Raw genomic sequence first — 22,242 nt, forward strand, 5'->3', positions numbered from 1 at the left:
GTTGTGCTTTGAAAATAAAAGAACTCATTGTCAAAGGAGTTTTCCTATGTTAAGAGTTAGGTAGTAGTTGAGTTATTAATAGGTAGGTGGTGTTAGCTAGTAGTTGGATGTTACCATTAATGTTTATGTCTCTTTAGAATGCTATATAAAGAGACTTATGTAACAGGTGAGGACACAACTAATCAATTGAAATCAAATTGCTTTGTTAGCATTCCTTCTTTATGGAGAATCCTTGTGTTTGATCAAGGTAGGTTGGTGTTCAATCCAATCAATCCACCTTGAGGTGTGAAGCCCAGGTGTTAAATTGCTATTATCAATTCCCTCATATTGTCCTTTCAATTTTTTCATCATAGTTCTGCCCCTATTTTGAAGATCTATTCAGCCCGTATTGTTATGCTATTATCCTTATAATACCACTCTAGTCTCAGCCCTCTTTCACATCTGAATTCTGTTTCATCTTAACTCTATCAAATCTGAAATTGATTCCCTGTGAAAGGTCTTGTTTGACTACTGTTTTGATCAATCAAATACAATACTTCATTAGTTGATCTATATGATTCTTCTTAGGCGCAATACTTTTCACCATACATCATAGTTGGTCATATAATGGTCCTACAGGATTTTCCTTCAAGCTTTAAAGAAATATGTCGATCATACAAGACCTGGTACACCTTTCCACTTCATGCATCCAATTTTAATTCTTTAGGAAACATCGTCCTCTATATTGTCTTTTCTATTTATGATTGATCCAAGTTACCTAAAATAATCGCTTTGTGGAAGCTCCTCATCAAGTTTTACAACCACAGTCTACCATATCCCAAAAATACAACATCATGAAAATGTTACCGACTACTGACATAAACTATGACAAGCTGGATCAAATTCACTCATCACCCAATGGCAACAATGTGCATTTTCTGTTTGCAATGCTTATAATCGCCACATTGTAGTGAGGGAACATGAGTAGTTTTCTAATAACAAGACAAGAATTGCCATGACATACATTAATTTCATTAGCCACCTTAACCTCATATGCATTCCCAATTTGCTCTGTTTTTGCAATTACACAAGAATAACTCCTCCACACGGATGAAATGAAACCAGTTGCATTAGAACTATGATTTGACAAACAACAATTTATATGTAAAAACTTGTACCATTTCTCCCACTAAGCCTTCCAAAATTCGGACTAAACACACTATACTGTGTGAACCTATGATATAAGCATTTTTATTGAACAAGGGGTTCAACTGTTGTTTCAACCATCTTCCAAACACTATATCCATACCAAGAATGACCTATCTGTGATACAAACTCACTCTGTCATTGCCAAAGCTGCCACAATGCCCATACTAACCCAGACACTTCTCCATCGAACACTAATACACAAGTTTCAAACGACAACAATCCATGATCCAATTGACGAATAGAGTAATACAAGGCAAGATCTCAGACCAAAATCTCATTTCTCATAATTGCTTGTTGTCATTGAATAAAAAGTGCAAAAAGGAAAAACCGCCCTTGAGGTTTTATCCTTTTAAGTTTAATACTACATACTTCTGCATTAAACGAAAACGAAGTGGTGTCTCCAAATTCAACATAGTATCAGAGCATAATGACTTACGGGATCAAGGTTTAAAGAATTGCATATTGCCAGTGTATCAGTCAGGTGATTTTGAGTGACGTTCCTCATATCATATTGTATTGCAGATACGTATCTTTTTTTTTGGGGGGGGGTTCAATTTGCAAATACGTATCGATGGGTGCAAAAATGCATGGAAATGGTCAAATTTGAACAATATCAATCGATACAGCTAACAAATAGTAACTTTAAGTCTATAATATGCATAAAGACTTAAATGAAGTACTATGACAAATGCGTTATACTGAAATTGTTACAAGTTAACAAAGATGAGGTTTCTTATATGTCTAGCTGCCTTTAATACCACGAAGAGTCTCGGGGATGTTCAAGCTGTTGAGATTTGCGCAAGCTAGGGAGACGCTGCCTTGGCGCACAAGTCTTGGAGCTGCTGCCTTGGTGCACAAGTTTTGGATCTGCAGCCTAGATTTTCCTTTTCAGATACTTCCTCTTTTCCTTTTGTTTCAATTTTAGTTACTTTCTATTTTAGTTGCTTTTTATTGTGGTTACTTTCTATTTTTCTTATTGCTTGGTTGACAAGTAAAATCCCTACAATAGTCTCCTTTTTAGTAGATTTGGGAGATTCTATGCCATATGTAATTTTCTTTTTACTCTAACTCAACTTAGGAAACTTTCTTAAACTAAGGCTTGATTTTACATTATAAATAAAGTACTAGAGGAGAGCCAAAACACACATGCAAGCTCTCTCCCGTCTTCCTCTTCTTCTTTCTGAGTTTCCTTTCAGTCCCTAGGCTGATTACAAGTGTTGAAATTCTAACAAAAGCCATATGTTCAAGTTTTTGAAAGTTCATACCTATTTTCTCAAAAAACACTTCAAATCTCTGAATGATGCTGTTTGATCCACAAAATGTTGTTGTTTCTTGAGCAATAGCACCAAAACAAAAGCCAAATGCGAAGCCCCCAACAAAATTTTGTGGAGAGATCAACAAAAACATGGTGAGATAGAGGATTTTTGAAGTGATTCCTTGCAGTTTTTTCTGCCACTGTCGAGTGTAATGAGAAACAGAAGCTGGACCTGGGTTTTACGTCATCGCGAATTTGCAATACATGTTGCAATGCATCGATATGTATCATGCCGTATCTGCTAATGTATTACTGATACATAATTTAAGTCAAAATAAACTGGGCTTCTTCAAATTCAAATCTTAAAACTATTCAGCTTGTAAAAGGAATCACTGTTATCGTATTATATATAGCTGTACCAGCCGATACATTGCGATACAAAAGAGACAATAGCCTGAGGAGATTGATACGCTGGATTCAGTGTGCTTTACATCAAGACTCAGTATGTTCATGCCAAACAGGGTGAGATCCATGGTGCATGTGCCCCCAAACATAGAGACTGAAGGCTACTCGAGAGTCTGGCATCACCACTTCATACAACAACCTGAGGAGAGTGACACAGCGGAGTCCACGGACATTAGTGTTAGGAGCTTGATTGATAGTCCTGAAGGCACGAGGATGGAGGGAGGTATGTATGGAAAGCAGTAGCATAAAGAACCATACAGATATGGCACGAGGAGCACCAGTTATGACTAAGATTCCATATCAGCAATATTTTAGTGATTTTAAATCATTAGATCCAGCCAGCACTTGGTCCAATACTAAGTTAGTCAAACTTGTGGCTTGTATTGTTCACTACTTCACTCCTGTATATGTCATATTGATAACTCTATGAAATAGAGTTAAGATTGGTAACTTTATACTTGAGATGGCTTGATTTAAGAGCATTTTGTCTTGGTTTTAGTGATAGTATTCATTAGATGTAGTCTTATTTAGTCTTAACATGTTGAATCTTGTTTAGCTCATTATTATCACCTTTACATGAATTTCTCTTAAGATTTGTGGATGAATTTGATTGTTTCTCTTTCTTTTGAAAAATGTAGGTAAAGAGCCATAATAGGAGAAGAAGCTTTCCCCTAACCTTGCTATGAAGTTGCTGCAGCAAAACGGAGCAGAATATTCTTAGATCCTATACAGGTGGAAATGACCAGAAGGGGCTAACTTAAGAGGACATGATTCCTGTAAATATATAATTGTTCTCAGCCCTTGATCTCAGGAGGAAAGTTCTAATCCTATGGCCAGAATCTAACCTAATGATTGAAGACATTTTTGGAAGAAAGAGAAGGGGGGCAAAGGAGAGGAATGAGACACATTGGGCTAAGGGAGGCAAGAGAGTACTCGGCTAAGGCAAGGAGGTAGAGAACGAATGTTGGAGCTCTTGTGGAAGCAAGGAGCTGCTGGAGTTGCTGATTTGCTGGAGAAGAAAGCTGGAGCTCATGTGGAAGCATTGAAGCATTAGTTTCTTCTTGTTTTTATAACTCTATCTTCTTACTTTCTAGTCTCATGTCAACTATACTTGGTTTTATGCATTTGAATTTTGTTATGGGCTAAATCTTAGCTGTGTTGGGATGATAGTAGTACCTAAACCTGGATTTTGATATGTAACTAATCATGTGTTCTTTAGTTTTATTGCAATCCACTTTATTATTAATGAATTCAGCATGTTATATTGACTAATTTCAGTTCTTGAATGATCTTTCTTGAATGAATGTTATGATTTCATTAATTAGAAAATTAATGGAGTCTAGGTGTTTGTTGAATTGTGTGAGTTAGCATTATCTTTAATTAGGTTGTGTTAATTAGTAGGTTGGGTAGGAATACCCAATTACCTCACATTACCATTGATTGGATTGGGTTTAAATTGCATTCTTAATTCAATTCTTCATAGGAATATGCTGATGTTGATTTAGGATGCTAGCTTATGTGTATTGGAAAATACCATATTGCCATTCATTCCAAGTTCTTGATTTATCTTGGGGTTGTAGTATTGCTTTAGTATTTGTATTATAAAATTCAAGGGAAGGAAAACTTGATTCCTAACACACTTGTCACTCATTAAGTTTCTTCCATTGCTTAATCTACATTTTAGTTCCTTAGTTGTCTTTACCAGTCATTTGGTTATTTAGTTAGTCAATCATCAATCAACCTTGTTAATTTCATTTAAATCAATTTTACTTTTACATTGAAAGTTAAGGATATAATTCTCCGTGGGATCGATACTTTACTTATCATTTATTACTTGATTGCGATACGTATACTTGCGTAATATCTTGAGATACAAGCAACACATATTGTCAGTCTTTAACTCTTTATACCAAATAATGTTTAATGTACAATATATTCATGGTTCATAATTTCATATGATTTCATTCCTAATGCTGCTCAGTCAGGTCTTTTAACACTTGAATTATGTGTTCTAATACTAAGCAAACAACACATCATTTGTGTGAAATTACCCATATCAATGCAGTTATATGTTGTCAACTGCCAACTATAGCCCAAAGTCAATTACTGTCTTAATTTAGTTTTCTGAACATTCAACGGCCCACTATGCTGGGCCTAAAAGGGCAAGCCTGCAACTTTCAGAAAAATTTACATATATACACCGACACAGCTGAGAGCCTGAGACCTCAGAATCTCACCAACACAACTCAATGCTGGGCCTGACTGAAACCATGCCCGAAACCAAGACCTCAAACCTTGCTTCAATCTTCAGCCACAAAGGTGCAAATCTTCACTGAATCAATATGAATATGAACTAGAGTTTCCTTACTGAAATCAGAAACCCAAAATGATCTCAAAATGCCAATCAAAGAGAGAAAATTATACTGGTTACAGCTCTGCTACCATGTGAAAAACCCAAAACCTGTAATTGGTAGTTGGAATAGAAGAAGGAAGAGAGGAGGAAGAAGGAGAAGATACTGCAACAGAGCAGAGTTATTGCTCTTACAGTCACTCTACCACTAAAAGTGTAAACCAAAAGAGTAACAACTAAATAATGTAAGGACTAAGGAGTATGGTGTACAGCAAGAAAATGGAAAAGTAGAAGCATGGTTTTAAATATCCCACGATAGGATACAATACTAGCCAATACGTCAATTGAATATAGCTGATACCTCTCTCTTTTTTTTAATTAAGGGCTCATATCGGATTGCACCAAAGTACAATAAAATACTCAATAAGAGACAATGCATCTCTTAAAATCACCTGAGCAATACAATACTTGATACTGATGCTTTAAGACTTATGTAAGAGTATACTCTCTAAATACGAAACAGAGATCCAGTCCAAGTCTAGGAAAAAGTTAACCATGATGGAGATGGAGACAAATTCCTCTATTATGGTACATTTCTTGATATCCAGAACAATTCAATTTTTTTCCCAAATTACAGTAATTACCTAAGTTGTGTTCTCAATTTTTTCTGAGTTCTTTGGTACTGTTTTCAACCTATTCTATATCCAAAGCTTTTTTTCTGCTAAATCCTGTTTGCACAACTGTTCTACCATACATTCTGTCCAAATTACTTATGGAGTTGATGCAGGCCTAATATAGGAGTGCAATGGTCGGCTGTAATGGAAGGAGAATAAGAAAAATAGGAAGGGGAGGAAGACAGATATCACATAAGAGAAGGCCAAGGGAAGAGATTGCTCACACTAACACACCAGCCCACAGGCTTCACCAACATAACAACCAAACTCCACAGCACTGGTTCTTTCTGGATTTGGACCAAAATGGATTGAACCGGTCTGAAACTGCATCACAAGTTCTAGCCCTAAACCTTATTAGGGTTAACTTTGGATTTCAGCATTACAAGGCTACTGTGGAACTGCAGCTCATAGTCTGTGCTACACACACAGGTAGTTACGATAGACTCGAAAACAAATCATAGTTTTGCAATAGATTTGATATTGTTCAGGATAGCATGTATCATTTTTTATATAATATGGAAAAATCACTCAAAAGAAATGAATTGGTAAATCACCTTGGTCCCCAGAGGACAGAAATATATGAGTACATGATCAAAAACTGTGCTGTCAAGAACACTATTGAGTTGAATGCAATGTGATGGAGTGGAAACCTACCCTGAAAAAAGCCCTGTCCCCAACAAGAGAATAATGGAGAACGCCAACCAATTGGTACTTGTTTACCACAGCTTCAACTGCAAAATACATATGTTGGTGGACATCTTGGATTGCAACAACAGCTCCTGTTAAAATCCATGACCCTTTAATTTGGCTAAAGGTCTTCCAAGTCTGAAAACAAGGACATGAATTATGAACTCAAATGGAAAGATGTACATAAGCCAAATACCATCAGGAATTACATCTCCAAAGCTATTTTCCTGTGCTAAGTCCTGGGACCAACACTCTTCTTCCACATCACCAGCAGTCTCACCACTGAAAACCCCCAATAAGGGTGATAGAACTGAGATCAGCATCTGAGGAAATGAAAGTAAGGGAGCCATAAAGAGTAAGATACAGCTTAGCTACCCAACATACTCAGAAAATTAAGTATCTTTTTCTAAATGGCATTCTCAAAATGAAAAAATAGAATGGCCTCATGCAACAAATTTTTGTTCCATTATATAAGGTATTGATTGATGGACACTTAAGCACAAGCAAAAGAAATACTGAAAAGCAGAATGAAGGAATTTGTGAGATCAGAAGGATTAAAACAAAAAGGTTGAAGTACAATGACAATAGGCATGAATCTTTCCAACCAACAAATTAGTGAAATAAATAATATGAGCAGGGCAGCAGCCAGTTAGCTTATTACAAAATGTATGGCCGCTCAGCTTTTATAGTCAGAGAACCTATCACCTGATCTACGGGAAAATCATTGTGAGAAAAAGGAAGATAGACAGTAAAGCATAGCTCACCTGGACATCCGACAAAGAGATTGTAAAATCAAAACCAGAAACCGAACCATGTCCGACCCAATCATGTTTCAAGCACGGATGACCTGCTTCATCCCCAGTCACTGCCTTCTCAACCAAAAGGGAAGATTTTGCATGTTCCAAGATCCAATTATTCATATGATTGATTAATGGAGACAAATGGCCTAAAGTGTTCTCTGAAGATTCTCTTGGAGGAATAGTGGAACCTGAAGAACTGGCTTCATCAAAAACTTGTAGGCTGTTCTGCGAGTGATGAAATTCTAGAGCAGGATCATCAGACACAGAATGAGATAGAAAACTAGATGAAGCAAATGGAAAATGGGAAATTTCGAACTCCTCCAGCCTTTGATCCCCAAAATTTTCACCAACACGCAGGGAACTGATCGTCAAACGGGATAAATCAAATAATATTTTTCTTCTCAAGTTCACATATTCAAGGTTCAAATGAAAATCAGCTTCTAATACAAGTTCCCAAACTCCACCTGCGAAAGCAGAATTAGCATGCTAAAATACCTGATGCACACAACAAGATTCACCCATAAATTAGAGAAAAGATGCATACCAGAAGATTCATCAACAGCAATAAACACAAGATAAAACTCAGAAATTCTTATCGTAAAAGCCTTCAACAGCTCCCATTTCGTCTCAGGGGATGTATTGCATGTCTCAGACAACAATACTGGGGATACTATGCCTTCGGCATTTGCTTGTATAGGACAAGTTCTCACTCTACCAATGCTGTTTCCAGGTTCAATTCTATTATAATGCTTCACTGACGAACTGTTCAGACGTGATTTCACCATTGGAGAGAGACCCGTGATGCACTGATAGTAAGAAGTGACACAACGAATAAATGTAGACAATGCCATAGTGTCAAGGAGCACTTGACCACCCTGTCCACAGAAGATCATGTTTCATTCTCAATAGAAGCACAAAGCAGCTCAAATCTTCAACATGATAAAAAATCACAACTTTTTTTTTTCTTTTCTTTTTTTTTTTTTTTTTTTGGTGGGAGGGTGGGGGAAGGGGGTTAATAAAGTGGGTGATCTAGAATACACCTAAAAGACACTCAATGAAAGTTACAGTGATCTCCATGAGTAAACGTGGGGCATGAGGAAAAGAGAAAAAAGAGAGAGGCAGGAAGCTGATAGCATATCGCCCAATAAAAACTGAAAGGCAGCACAAAGATTAACACAAAAATTACTATGTGCTTTAGGATTGTATAAGCACCTGGATCTTCCATAAGACCGAATGGAATTCTCCACAGACAGAAAGTGAAGAGAAAAGCTTGCTTGGTTTATGTGCTCCAAGATATTTCTTTAAAGCAAATTCTAACATAAAAACCTCGCCAAGTTCAACAGTCATGAGTAACTGGAGATTTGGTGATGCAGCTTGACCGTTTGAAGTAATCAACCGACTGCGTTCTTTATAATTAGAAGTAGAGGAATGGACATTTGACCTTCCACTAACAAGTTCCATACGAGAACTCTGCATTACACAAGAGCCTTCAGCATCAGAAAATGATCTTTCAAGTGAATCTTCAACTCTTCCCAAGGATGAGGCATTCACATCAGAGGTAGCACATAAATTTAACGAGCCGTTGGAAAGCAAAAATTCATACGAACAGTGGGGAGATTGATGAAGAAAATCTTCCAGCTCAGAAAGATTATTAAAATGTCCCAGCTCACTCCAGAATTGGAAAATAACAGACTGGACTCCTTCCAATTCAGTAAGAACTTCCAGTTTTCCTTCTTCCCAGTATATTTGAATGCATGATTGCTTTAAATGACATGCAATGCCACGTTCAGCTAACTCGTGCAAGGTCATCTTTTTATAACCAGAAATACCATGGTTTTTCATAAAATTATCAATAGTACTGTTTCTCCTAGAGTCATGCAGAAGAAGATCGAGTGACTGCAACCTAACAGCCATATTAACATAAAATTCTGTGCTCTTAAGAACGAGGGGGACACCCTTTCCTTCTGAGGTTGTTTCATCTCTATTTGGTTCCAGTTCAGAAGATTCAAGATCTCTCTGCATAAATTCATGATACTTAGCGCCACCATCAGAGTCAGGATTTTTAAAAGTATGAGCTACTGCAGCAAACATATCCTCAACAACCTGTTTTTTTTTTTTTTTTTTTTTTTTTTGGGGGGGGGGGAGGTAGCCATTAACCATAAACTGGATTAGAGTAATGGACAAATGCAAGCTTTGCCTATGCTAACTGAACATATTCTTGTCTCAGAAAATCTATGAAAGAAACTCAACCATCACAAATATCTATATGTACAGATGCAGCAAGGGAACTGAAAACTGCCATTAGTTTTCTTCCCAATATTGGTAAAAGAAAGGGAAAGGAAGTAAGGAACAAAATAAATTGGCAAAACAAAACCCAGGTCATGACAAGTTATGTTTATACTGTACCAGAAAAATAGAAACCAGTATATTAAGAAGCTAATTTTTTTAACAAAGCAAGACCAACCCTCCCAAACCAACCCCACCCAACCAAAAAAAAAAAAGCATTAGCATTTACAAAGCAGGAAAAAAAAATGCAGCTTTGAAATCGATAACCCCAGTAGAAAATCAAATAGGCCTAAGGGAAAATAAGGAATCCAATTGAACACGCCACAAACAGCTGAGATGAATAGAAGTGCTGAATAATGAATCAGAGAGCAAAAGCATATGCAGAATAGTGAGTTTTACACTTATAATAAGGAATTCAAGCAAGAAGCCTTTAGCATCAAACATGTCATGATCAATACCAAAGTCGCAAGAATATTTTTGCTCACGTTGGCAATAGTCAGCGAGCTTTTGAATCTTGATCTCACACTTTTACCAAGCAAGAAGAATTTAACTTTGGATTTAATAAGACTGAACACAAACAAGGGGCAGACATAAAAACTTGAAAGAAGCAAGAATGATATTAAAAAAAATAAAGAAAAAGACTAATTAGACAGAATATAACTTTGGATTTAATAAGACTGAACACTAACAAGGGGCAAACATAAAATCTTCAAAGAAGCAAGAAGGATAAAAGACTAATTACTACATCTCAACATCGAACAAATACCCTCCCAACCAATTAAAGGGTGAGGTTTAAAATTCCTTGACAATTACAAATCTACCAATGGGTAATGTTTGAGGATAAAAAACAAAGTAACTTTTTCTACCTCAGTTGCCTTAACCAAGTTCTTGCCACTTAGAGATCTCACATAATCTTTGATGGATGTATGTGTCCATCTAATCCAATTTCAGTGCAATTAAACATTTATGTTCCTTAATTTAATGCATTCATTTTAGGGATAATTACTGTTGCCCCCTTGTACTTTGATTTTATTACTAATTTATCCCCTGTACTTTTTAAAATTACTATTCCAACCTTTAATTTTGTCAACATTACTAATGCCCCCTCCGTTGCTCCTCCGTGTGTCTCTTATTTTTTCAATCTCAAATACCCATTTCTTTTCTTTTTGCTCTTTTCGTTATCTCCCTGGTTCTTTTTTTTTTAGCCCAATGGGTTTTTTTTCTTATTCCAATGTGTTTTGACTATTTGACTCTTTTTGTTTTCCCTTTCTCTTTGTTCTTTTCTTTTTTCTTTTGTTTTGTTTGTTCCTCGGTTTTTGTGTTGTTTCCTCTGTTGTGGTCCCTCCTTTTTTTGTTTGTTTTGCTGTTGTTTCTTGGGTTGCCTTTTTTATTCTTTTGGCGTGCTTTCTTTTGTGTTCTTCCCTTGTGGGGGTGTTTTCCGGGGGTTTGTTGTTGTTGGGCTGTTTTCTTTTTCATTTGAACGTTAGTGTGGGGGTGGGGAGAGCAACCAACTTGGTCCTAGGAGCTACTAGCTGGACCACGGGTCAAACATGGAGAAGAAGGGGAGGTTATATCTGACTAGAAGGAATGTTCAAGTCTCAACTGAAACAACCAAAATTTCTGAGACAAAACAAACGGGGAAAAATTTTTAGCTCAAGTATCGGTCCATCACGGTCAAAATATCAATTGGGATGAACCAGCTCGAGGGGCATCGACCAAGGTGGACCATTTTGAACCATTTCTTATAAAAGTTCCCAAATCTCGATCGATACCTATGATATTTCACAAAACTCACACGACATTGTCAACCTTCCAGCGTTATCTTCTGCTCATTTACCCCTTCACCTGTTTTTCACTAAAATTTGAGGTTTCCTTTGTCCTTCATCACCCCATTTGCTGCTTCTTTTAAGATTTTTCAAGATCCAAAACAAGGTATGTCCGAAACTCCCTTGTTTATTTTTTTCTTCTTTGACGGCTTAAATCATGTTGGATTGCTTTGAACATGTTTAGTTTAGGACGTCGATCTATGGTTGTGTGTTGTTAATTTTTTTTTTTGGGGGATGAGTGCTACTATTTCTTTTCTGGTTTTAAAAAATAGTTTCCAAATTATGTATTTTGAAAAGAAAAAGAAAAAATTACAACACATGATGTATGCATCTAAGACACCATCACTCGATCTACGTTGTGATGGGAGTGATTATCGAGTGATGGTGTCTAATTTAATTTTCAGTTGATAATTATTTATTTTAATTATATAAAGATGATTTTTGTAATTATTACTAACTATTTTCTGTTTTATACTCAAAAACAGGAAAATATTAGTACAACTGTACAAGTATGTATGTAATTATTGGTGTGGATTTTTATGATGATTTTTATGTTATTTACTTTGAGGGTCAGACAAATGCAGTGTGATACATGACTCGTGGGATGGATCCACCGAGGAACTCATCTTGCATTTGAGTGGAGGTGTCAACAAAATTGTCTACTTTCTTTTTGGTTATTTAATTTGTGGTTATTGTATTTCTACAGAACATTTAAAGTACTTATGTAATTTGTTTCAATATATAAGTTTTACATTTGTCGGAAACGGACACGCATGTCCTACAAATGATAGTATATGAATGAGTACTTTCCGTTGCGGTAAAAAACAGGTTCCATTGTGTTGTTTATGCTTAAATAGGGTGATGCAAATACCCAAGTCAAAAATCCATCGAAAGATACCCGAAACCACTCATTGGAACTTGCTGATGAAATTTCCAAGTTTCAACTGAGTTGATCAAGATTTCAACCCTTTGACCAGCCTCAAAACCGAAATTTTGAAGCTTGACTATAAGGCAAGTAGGAAGATCCAAGACTAACAATCAATATGTTCCTCTGGGAATTAGAGGGAGGGGAAGCATCTAAAGTCTAGTAAAAACATCAAAGTAGATGGCTTTCCAAATCGAGTTGAGAGATCAAGAGTTGGATGACCATCTCCCAGAGTTGCATTCCCACAATAAGTGAAAAATCCTAGTATGAAACACCAACTTACCTACCAAATCACAAATAGAGGTACCAGATCAAGATCTCAAAAACCATGACCATTCTCTCTAAAAGCCAAATAGAGTTAATGGCCTTCCCTGTGGAAAAGTGATAACTCTGATTTAAATTTTAACTTTTATACTTGAGTGGCTTGATTTGATATTTTGTCTTTGTTTTAGTGATAGTATTCTTAGTGTTGTCTTTTTGTCTCACATGTTGCTTTTGTTTTTCTTTTTGTCTTGTGATTTCCCTTCTTTTTGGATGATTTGTTTTTCTTCTTGATGTAGGTGGATTTATAGATGTCTTCTTTGTTGTGTTGTTTGTTGTCGTTTTGGATATTATGTTGGGGTTTGTGGTTTTTGTTTGTGGTTTTGTTTTCGGGGTTTTTTTCTTTTGTTGTTTTGGGGGGGTTGGTGTGGGTTGGGGGGGTGGGTTTGTGGGTTTTGTGTTTTGTGGCTCTGTGGTTGGTTGTTTCTTTTGTTTTTTTCTTTCTTCTTTTCTTGTCTTGTCTTTTGGTTTTTGTTTGTTCTGTTTGGGTTCTTGGTGTTGGGTTGTTCCTTTTTTGTTGTCTTCTGTTTTTTGTTTTTTGTCTTTTTTTTGTTGTGTTTTTGACTATTTCGTTTTGTGTCTTTCTTGTGTGTTATGATTTTTTTGGTTTGGTTAGGTGTTTGTTGTTGTGTGAGTCGGTCATCTTTAATTGGTTGTGTTTTGTAGGTTGGGTGGTCTTCCTCTTCTTGTTGGTTGGGTTTTTGATTCTTAATTCATTCTTTGGTTTGTGTTGATTTGGATGTGCTTATGTGTTTGGTACCTATTGCATTCTTCGTTCTTGTTTATCTTGGGGTTGTAGTTTGCTTTGTATTTGTGTTTTATTCGGGGGGGCTTGATTCTCCCTTGTCCTCTTGTTTCTTCATTGCTCAATCTACATTTTAGTTCTTAGTTTTTTTCTGTCTTTGGTTAATTAGTTAGACAAACACCATCACCTTGTTATTTCATTTAATCATTTTATTTTTACATTGATTGGATATATTCTCCGTGGATCGTCTTTACTTATCATTTATTACTTGTTGCGATCGTATCTTGGTGTTCTTGTCCCGGTTAATATCTTAGGATTCCATAGAATGAGGGTTGGTGTGGGTGGGAGTTGGTGGGGAGGCGGGTGGGATCTCACGGTGGTGCCCTTGCGGGGTGGGTGCCTTGGGGTTGGTGTGTGGGTTGGGTGAGCCGTGGGGGAGAGTGGTTGAGCTTGGGGGGGTTAGTGTCTTACTCGGGGAGGGTGAGAGGAGCTTTTCTCGGTGATGGTCTGCATGGCGTTTTGGGACACGACTTCTCGGTAGGACCTGGGAGGTTGTCAGATCCGGGGTGGGGTTAGGTTATTGGAGGTAGTCGCTTGGTGGAGGTTTGGAGGGGCTAGAGGCTTGAGGGTTTCCTCCGGCGGGATTGGAGGATGGGAGTGTCCATGGATTGGATCTTAGGAGGTAGGTACACCTTGATCGGTGGTTGTGTTTGGTGGAGTTGTCCATATGAGTTTCAGGTTAGCGACATTATAGTCACGGATCTCGACAGACACCTTCGATTTCGGAGGCACTTGAGGCCAACTTGGGGTGGGGAAGTGAGGGATCTTAGCCCTTCTGGAGGCACGGGAATCCATGGACATTGTGTCCATGTGTTAAAACTAAATTTATAATCATGACGACAATTGGGTTGAGCAACCCTTATCTTCTAGTCACTACATTTGGTATACATAGTCATGACAATGACAAGACACAAAGTGAGTACACATATCTGTGATTGGCAAAGAATGACTACATATGTGAGGTACATATATGTGTGTATTGGCAAAGATTGTTTATTCAACACGATCGTTAGTTGTGTGGAGATGATCTGTCACCTTGACATTATGCTTGAGGTGACACTTGTCATTGGAATATTGGATTATTGACTCTTTACTCTAGATTATTAATGACCAAAGCTTAAGAAAACCTAGGACGCTATTTTGGGAATAAGAATATTAAACTAAGAGTACCGTATCACTCAAAAAAAGTATCCATTACTCGGTGCTCAAAAAACTTGAGATGGAATGCAAGTGCATAGTCAAATTAAAAGCCCGATGTCAATGGTTTTAAAATTAATTTTTCTTTAAATAGTTTTTGAAAAACATATTGCATTTTTCCTTTTAATAGTATTTTTGAAAATTGATTATACCCACTTCAACTTCTTAATTATGCCAATAATGAACCTACAAGGAGGAAAATAAATTATATTTCCTCTTCCATGCGTCCCAGTTGCACCCCATGCAGGCATGCTGATGAGCACATTTATGTATGAAATCTTAGGGCATCAGGCATACATTCTACACACTTAGAATAGAGCTACCTTGGGTTTTCGTTGTTGCTTGCAAGTCATGGGATTTTTTGGGAGCTTAGAGAATATTCGGAATTTATGCCATGATACATGCAATTCTACACATAAAGAGGTCCAATTTAATTTCTCAATTGCGAAAAGGGGCCCACTCTAAGCATGATGGGCTGAAAGTTGATAAAGAATCAAGATGCAATTTTAGGCCAGATCGTTTCACTCCAAGAATATCCTAGGCATCAAAACAAGGAAATTATAATCAGTGATTGAGATTATTTAGAATTGTATTTTTGAAAAGAAAAAATGCCAAGTGTATGCATTGGCCCCACAAGCTGTGGAGATTGAGATTTTGTCTCCTCATATGAGTGGATATCCTTCCTATTCTTCCATATTCTATTTTATCAAAGTTTTATTTCTTTCCTAAAATATCTTTCTCTCTCTTCCCACTCTCCATTTTTTCCTTATTATTATTTTTTTCCAATTCTTTTCCTCAAGTAGACCACTTTCCATTTTCTTTTAACTCTCTCTCTCTCTCTCTGTCTCTCTCTCTCTCTCTCTCTCTCTCTCCTAAATTTTTCCATCTCATTCCACTCACGTGCAGTTTTTCTATTTTTTATTTCCTTCTTTTTTTTTTTTGGTTGTCTCCTTTGAATCTATATTACTATTGTTATTATTAATATTAATCTTATTATTATATTTCTTTCCTTATTTTTACTCCCTCCACCAACTCTCTATAAATAACCCTCCAATCTAAGGCATAGATTACTTCTACTCTCTTATGGCTTTTTTCTGGTCTTCTCTTTCTCTATTAAATGTGGATTTCAATTATTAAATTCAATGTTTAGGTTTCAATTTTGCTTGTAATCTCTTTAATGCCATTAGTTCTTTTTAGTTGTTTACCTCTTTTGATTTATGAAAGTGTAACTATTAGTTTTGATCAATACAAATTCAAGTTTTGTTCAAGTTCAAGGTTCTTCGTGGGATTTGTCTTTCACTAGGTCTAGCAATTTTAGATTTGGCTAAGCCCAAATCTGGTTGCTAGGTCAGTTCAATTTTAGATCGATCAAGTTCTTTTTTCATTATTCAAGATTTCAATGCAAGTAAATACCCTTCTTCAATAGTCTTCTCTCCCCCCCCCCTCTTCCAATTGCCACTTCTATCTACCTTTTCTATTCTTAACTTAGGATTTATTTTCAGCATTTTTATTATTGTTTCTCTTCCCCATGGGTCCTTGATCAAAGTTGCCTACAATAATGCCTTTCTTTAGTTAAGGTTCCCCTTAATCTATAGTTACGTTACTTCCTTTTCGCAATATTTATTTTATATCCCTTGGTTAAGGTTCCCCTTAATCAGATTTTTTTTTTTTTTTTTTGGAAGGGGGGACTATAAATGTGTTATTTCAACCCCAAGTTTGAAACCGAAGTGAATATACACACTAATAAAACCTGTTGTATACATCACTCAATATTTATGAATACATTAATGTTCAAAATTCAAGCAATTATAATACAATGTGCATTACCCATGTTCATAATCAATGTCGAAATTACAACGTTCACATGATGGACAAAGTTACAACACACAGGAGTACAAGACTTGAAGCACTAAGAAGCAACAGAGCATTATGCTGCTGCTCATTAAGCAGCTTGACAGCTCCTTTTTGAAGTTTTGGTTGTCAAACCCCTCAACCCTTGTAATAGATGGAGTAGGAGGGGAGTTAGTGACACGGATGAGGTGTTCTAGCTGAGTTCTTGGCAAAAAATTGGGCAAAAGAGGAACTTCGAAGAAGCATCAGTTGTAGGTGGCAAGAAGTGTGAGATCCAGAGAACTCGACTCAATTGAGCTGGGGACTTTAATGAGGTTGGTTGAACTAAAATCTCCGCCAAACCGAAATCTCAACTTGACCGACATTTTGGTCAAGTTTTTTGTATCTTTTTTCTCACTTCCTGTTTCGTCCTGAGGTCTCGAAAAGACATCTCATGAGATCCATGGTTACTACACAGCTTTTGCTAACAGGTAATTCTTAGTTTACTCTGAAGTACCTAAGGGATCATTAAACTCAGTCAGTTCCTGCACCGATATTTTGCCAATTCACATCAATTTGCAATTCTTTGCCCCTTTTAGGGAGGAACATTCCCTCTCTGAATCTTCTCCCACTTTCTTTATACAACAACTAAACTCACCAATGAAAAATAAAAATTCTGCTGAATATAAATAACCCTTCTTGCAAAACAGATTACAATTGAAAACAACGCGTCCTAATGAGAGGAAGCATTACAAACAAAGAAGAGAAACATTCAAGCATCAGGAAGGAAAACAAGAAGTTTCCTATATCGTAGTGGTAAATGGAAGAGAATAATGACAGTGTGACATCATATCGTGAAGGGGATGTAAGATTATTGATTCACCTTGAAGAAAATGGACAGCTCATCAAAGTACGATGAAACAGTGAACCCTGTAATCACCATACATGAAGCCACTGATAAAGCAGAAAACGATGTTGTGAATGAATAAAAGAAGTTCCTGCAAGGGATTCATCATATGTCATACAATCTACAGAGATTTCATATACCATGATTCCTATGAAGACAACAAACCTTCTAGATGAAGGCAATGTATGGATTACGCAAGAAAATATATCAAAAAGAAATCAAACAAGCTTTAAAAAAATTCACAAACAAGTATATCAGAAAACTGAGAATGAAAAACTCTACTGCACATGCATGGGTGAATAAATGAAGTTATACCAAAACTTTCAGGGACAGAGGATGTGCATAAGTATCAAATGGATATCAGATTTTCTTGTCGACATCCCATAAGGTCTCAAATAATTTGTAAATTTATTTTTTTGTTATTTTTACAAAACATATTTTTTTGGGAGGAGGGTAAATCCAGTCATTTCATATGTGCAATCGAAAATTACAAGAGACAGCCAACAATAATGACAGATGATATGTATTCAAGTTATTCCAAAACTTCATTTTTAGCCACCTTAAATAACTTTTTGGGCTACGATGAGGGCAATCAAAAGAAACTTACAAGTTCTAAATACACCTATATAGATGCCATTTTCCAAAGAATATTGTGCATATCAAGTCTTCATGTTTTCAAAGTAGAGAAGGAAATGAAACAGAATTTTCAGAATGCCTACCTGCAGGATGAACACTGGAAGGTTAACTGTGGTAATACAAATACTTGACACTTCAGATTTTTCTCAATTTCCTCCAGGTAAACATTTAAATGGTTAATTTTCAGGCAAAAATCAAGAACAAACTGCCCTTGCGAGATATAACTATCATTCAGGTCTGATTTTGGGATATCTGGTAATGATCTCTTCAACTGTTGGCCCAACTCAGCTCTAGATGTTGGCCAAACAGCAAGCTCAATGCCATGGAGATTTAAACCAAGTGACAAATCACCAAGGTCTTGAGTGGCAACATGACTGACATACTGTTCTCTGCCACTGAGCATACCTACTTCTTTCAATGATAAACGGATATTAGCACCAGCTATGAGCACTCCAACTTCTATGTTTTTCTCCGGAATCACCCTGGATAAAAACATTTTCATCCCACCACTGCAGGATCTATAATAATCTTTCCATTTGTTTTCTGTTGACTCATTACCAATTCTAGCAGAAAGTGGATAAGGCCTTGGCATCTCATTGCTACTAGTGAAAAGAAGAGAATGCTGTAGTTGCCGTTGTAGCAGAACAATAGACAAAACAGATGAGTACCCCAAATGACAGTTTAACTTTCCCATGGTCAAAACACATTTCAGAAGGCCATAATCTGGTTGCTTGTAGCCTGGATTTGTCAAAGAGCTTTTGATCTCACAGATAAAAAAAGGGTTCTTCAAATTCTCAGAGTTACTTCCCCCTATCTTTTTGCCTCTTTTCCACTTTACCCACAGTTCTTCTACATGATTTTCCAAGAAAACAGCAGAACGCATACACGTAGAATCGGCAGAATCAATCATAGTTTCCGATACAACAAACTGTGCAGCTGGCTCAGTCCAAAGGATTGCCCCTGAATCATCCATGCTCCCCACTATATGTTCTTTGAAAGAGTGATTTGCTTCTTTTCTCAATTTATTTTTCATTAAGCGAAATCTAGAATACTGTAAGGGGATAACTTTTAAATTCTCACAAGCCAAGGAAAGAGACTGCTTCATGTTGCATGTTGCATAAGTCAACAACAACACTTCAGTTGCCAGACAGAATGAAAGTAATTCAAACTGAGATATTTGAGGATGCAACCCTGAAGCTTCAGTTTCAAGAAGGTGAAAGGAACTTGCGGGGGAGATAGTAAATGAAACTTTTCCAAGGTATAAACTGAAACAACGCTGGAAAGAGGAATCCTCAGAAACAACTTCAGAATGTCCTTCTCGTTGGTCTTGATCTAAGAGCTTACTCAATAAAATAATTTTTTTTATCGAACAAAACAGGCAGGATAATATTTTCCAAAAAAGCAAGAGAAACGAGATGAATTTGGTATAAATATTTCCTAGTAACTCAGAGGTGCTATGTTCAGCATGTTTTACATGCAATGCTGCTCTATGACGTGCTATTCTCCGTACCCGTGCAACAGCCTCAATAGGAAGCTCCTTCTCAATCTCAGAAATTATGTTCCACTGGTGTCTAACAGAGCTCGCAAATTTTACATCCTGTGACATCCTAATGGCAGATCTTTCCACTATTTTCTCTGAAGAATATCCTACTAGAAGTAGCAAGGACTCATAAGCACGGACATGACGTAACCATAGGGCAGCAAAACCAACCAACTTATTAAAGGAAAACCAGGAAGTTGAAGTCAAAGAACCAATTCTCCTTGCAGCTAATTTCCATAGTTCCTTACCATTTCTAGCCTGCTTAAGGGCTTTTGAAGATGAAATGTCAAAAGCAAGAAGGATAGCAAGATCAGCTGGAGAAAATGTAGAGTTTAATTCCGGTATACAAAGTTCAACATCTACAACCTGAAGATTGATCAGTCTAATAGAAGTGAAAAGATTCCAGGAATAAAATACACAGTTAACATGCTCTTGTCTCTTCACTCCAATCTCCAAACCTCTACCTTTAAGAACCAAAGAGCTGTCCCTTTGAGACACAAAAAGTGCACCAACAAGTCCTCGAAGCAAACAAGCACGGTCATACCTCTGACCTTCCAGACTTATCTCCTTTATCTTCAATGAACATGCTCCATCAACGACAGGCAATTGCACTGCTAAATGAATATCATGCATTTGTAACTGACAGTGTTTGAGTATAACACTTAAAAGAGAATCGATAAGCTGATTTCTTGCAGAACCAATGACACAGATCTTTCCAATGCTCTCATGCAAAGCAGAGCCCTGAAGTTCATAACAAATGTATTAATAACTTTTCTGAGAAATGAAACCATTTTATATCCAATACTTCTGCTTGGCTGGAATGCATGGTACCTGCAACCAACCGTGTTTTTGGATGTCTGTCTGGCTGAGGAATTATATAGTTATAGACCAAAAGACAGAAAATTTAATCCCCTACTCCAAGAGGTGACATGAATAATGAAAACCGTAGTAGACTAGGTGTAAGTCACCATATAATCAAGGATCACCTCCTGGAGTAGACCAAACCCCAAATGCCAGTAGAAAGCTTTTAAACTATTCTGACAGGAAGCATAAAAATTCGTCGAATCTGCTAAATCAGCTTTGGCATTAGATAGAGGAATCCGTGAGTGTCTCTCAACTCAAGCACCACGCTCAACTGGATCATCAATGTCATTTCCCTTCCCATTTTTCTTCTCCCAACACACTAACTAGGGTAACTAGGGATATATATACATACATAAATCCCAAAACTGCCATCAAAATCAAGAATGCAAATCAATCGAACTCACATACCTGTGGATCAATGACGGAAAGAATCTCATTCTTCTCCTTTGTATATGAGTCAGTCGAGTTCGGCACCTGACGCGAACATGCATCCTCAACCGGTTTCCTTGGGAGCAAAAAACAGAAAAAAAAAATATAGATAAGGAATCCGTCAACCCAGGATAAATGAGCAATAGTCATTATGAAGACGAGGTATCAGAGATCTTCATCTCAAACAACAGAAACTAAAGTATAGAAAACACACCTTACTGAAAGTGTAATATCAACCTCATGCACATCGACTGTTAAGGCGGGAACCGCCCAGTAAGAAATCCCAATGGTCAATTGTCCAACCCTAACGTTTTCGAACGATAAGCATGTAGAATCGTCGATTAGCTGGTTGAGAGCAGAATTGTCGAAGTGGAGGTTTTCCACAGTCCCATGTGATCGCAGGAGCCCTAGCTTGAGCTCCAACTCTGGTTCTTCTCGCAGCCATGGCCGCAAGAGAGAACAGAGCTTCGACCGGACGGCGTGGTCGAAGAACATTGCCAGAAACCAGATTCGAAAATTCAGGGTCCTTCTTCCATTAGAGAAACTGATATTCTGTGACAAATGTGAATCAGATATTGAATTGTATGGTGATGATGCCGGTTGTTGAAAATGGCGGTAAGAAACAGAAAAGAAGAAAGGAGGTCAAACGTTATCTTGCAAGATTATGATAAGTGACCGCCTTGAAGGAAATGCAACCTCTCATGGTCTCGCCCGTATGTCGGTCTGCTAGCCTATCTGGCGTGTTACAAGTGTAAGGGTCTCTGCGCTGAAATGGGAATTGCGAAGGTCCAAGGGAATAGTTCGCTGTCGGTGTTAGTTGCCGATCCGAAGTCGATAACTACGTGTCCGTCCAACCAAAGTTTAAACCATCCCATACCGCCAATCTATGGATCTTAAGAGACGTTTCAGTTTCTATCATATCGTATCGAATTTTTATATATCAATGGTTGAATAATAGAATAGAAACCGTATGAAAATAAATTAATTTAAATATAAAATAGTACCCTTTATCTTTATAAATAAATAAAATAGCATAAGAACAAAAAATCATATTTCAATTGAGAGGTTTGTATGTCCAACCCATTATCTTGCAACTGCTAGTCACATGGCTTGTAGATTGCCCTGAAGCAGTTCATGCTTTTAAAGATTTAAGGTTTCACCTCACACCTTTGTTCAAATTCGCATCTTTTAGTGTATCTCCAAAGCCTAAGATGTTTGAAAGTTGTTTTTTTCGATATAACACATTCTTCAATCCAA

The 22,242-nt window shown here is 37.0% G+C and overlaps 1 protein-coding gene across 3 annotated transcripts in view; it reads right to left on the reverse strand.

Annotated features, from left to right (window-relative positions):
• The window catches only part of LOC149017861 (vacuolar protein sorting-associated protein, putative (DUF1162)), a 99,793-nt gene extending 77,925 nt beyond the window's left edge, over nucleotides 1–21,868 (reverse strand). The window contains exons 1-10 of one of the 3 annotated variants that reach the window (XM_089152190.1): nucleotides 21,634–21,868; nucleotides 21,200–21,537; nucleotides 20,965–21,061; nucleotides 18,236–20,433; nucleotides 17,493–17,607; nucleotides 8,632–9,522; nucleotides 7,964–8,294; nucleotides 7,384–7,883; nucleotides 6,816–6,942; nucleotides 6,587–6,711 (exon numbers count right to left, since the gene is read on the reverse strand). In XM_089152190.1, coding sequence (XP_089008316.1) covers nucleotides 6,587–6,711; nucleotides 6,816–6,942; nucleotides 7,384–7,883; nucleotides 7,964–8,294; nucleotides 8,632–9,522; nucleotides 17,493–17,607; nucleotides 18,236–20,433; nucleotides 20,965–21,061; nucleotides 21,200–21,480 — 4,665 coding nt within the window. In that variant the 5' untranslated portion in view covers nucleotides 21,481–21,537; nucleotides 21,634–21,868. Of the gene's footprint in view, nucleotides 1–6,586; nucleotides 6,712–6,815; nucleotides 6,943–7,383; nucleotides 7,884–7,963; nucleotides 8,295–8,631; nucleotides 9,523–17,492; nucleotides 17,608–18,235; nucleotides 20,434–20,964; nucleotides 21,062–21,199 lie in introns of all 3 variants that reach the window. The other 2 variants (XM_089152191.1, XM_089152189.1) reach the window with 2 other exon arrangements.
• Nucleotides 21,869–22,242: the final 374 nt, after the last annotated feature.

Source organism: Hakea prostrata, chromosome 4 (assembly GCF_041222555.1).
Source record: "Hakea prostrata isolate BN-2017 chromosome 4, UWA_Hpros_2, whole genome shotgun sequence".
Lineage (NCBI taxonomy): Eukaryota > Viridiplantae > Streptophyta > Magnoliopsida > Proteales > Proteaceae > Hakea > Hakea prostrata.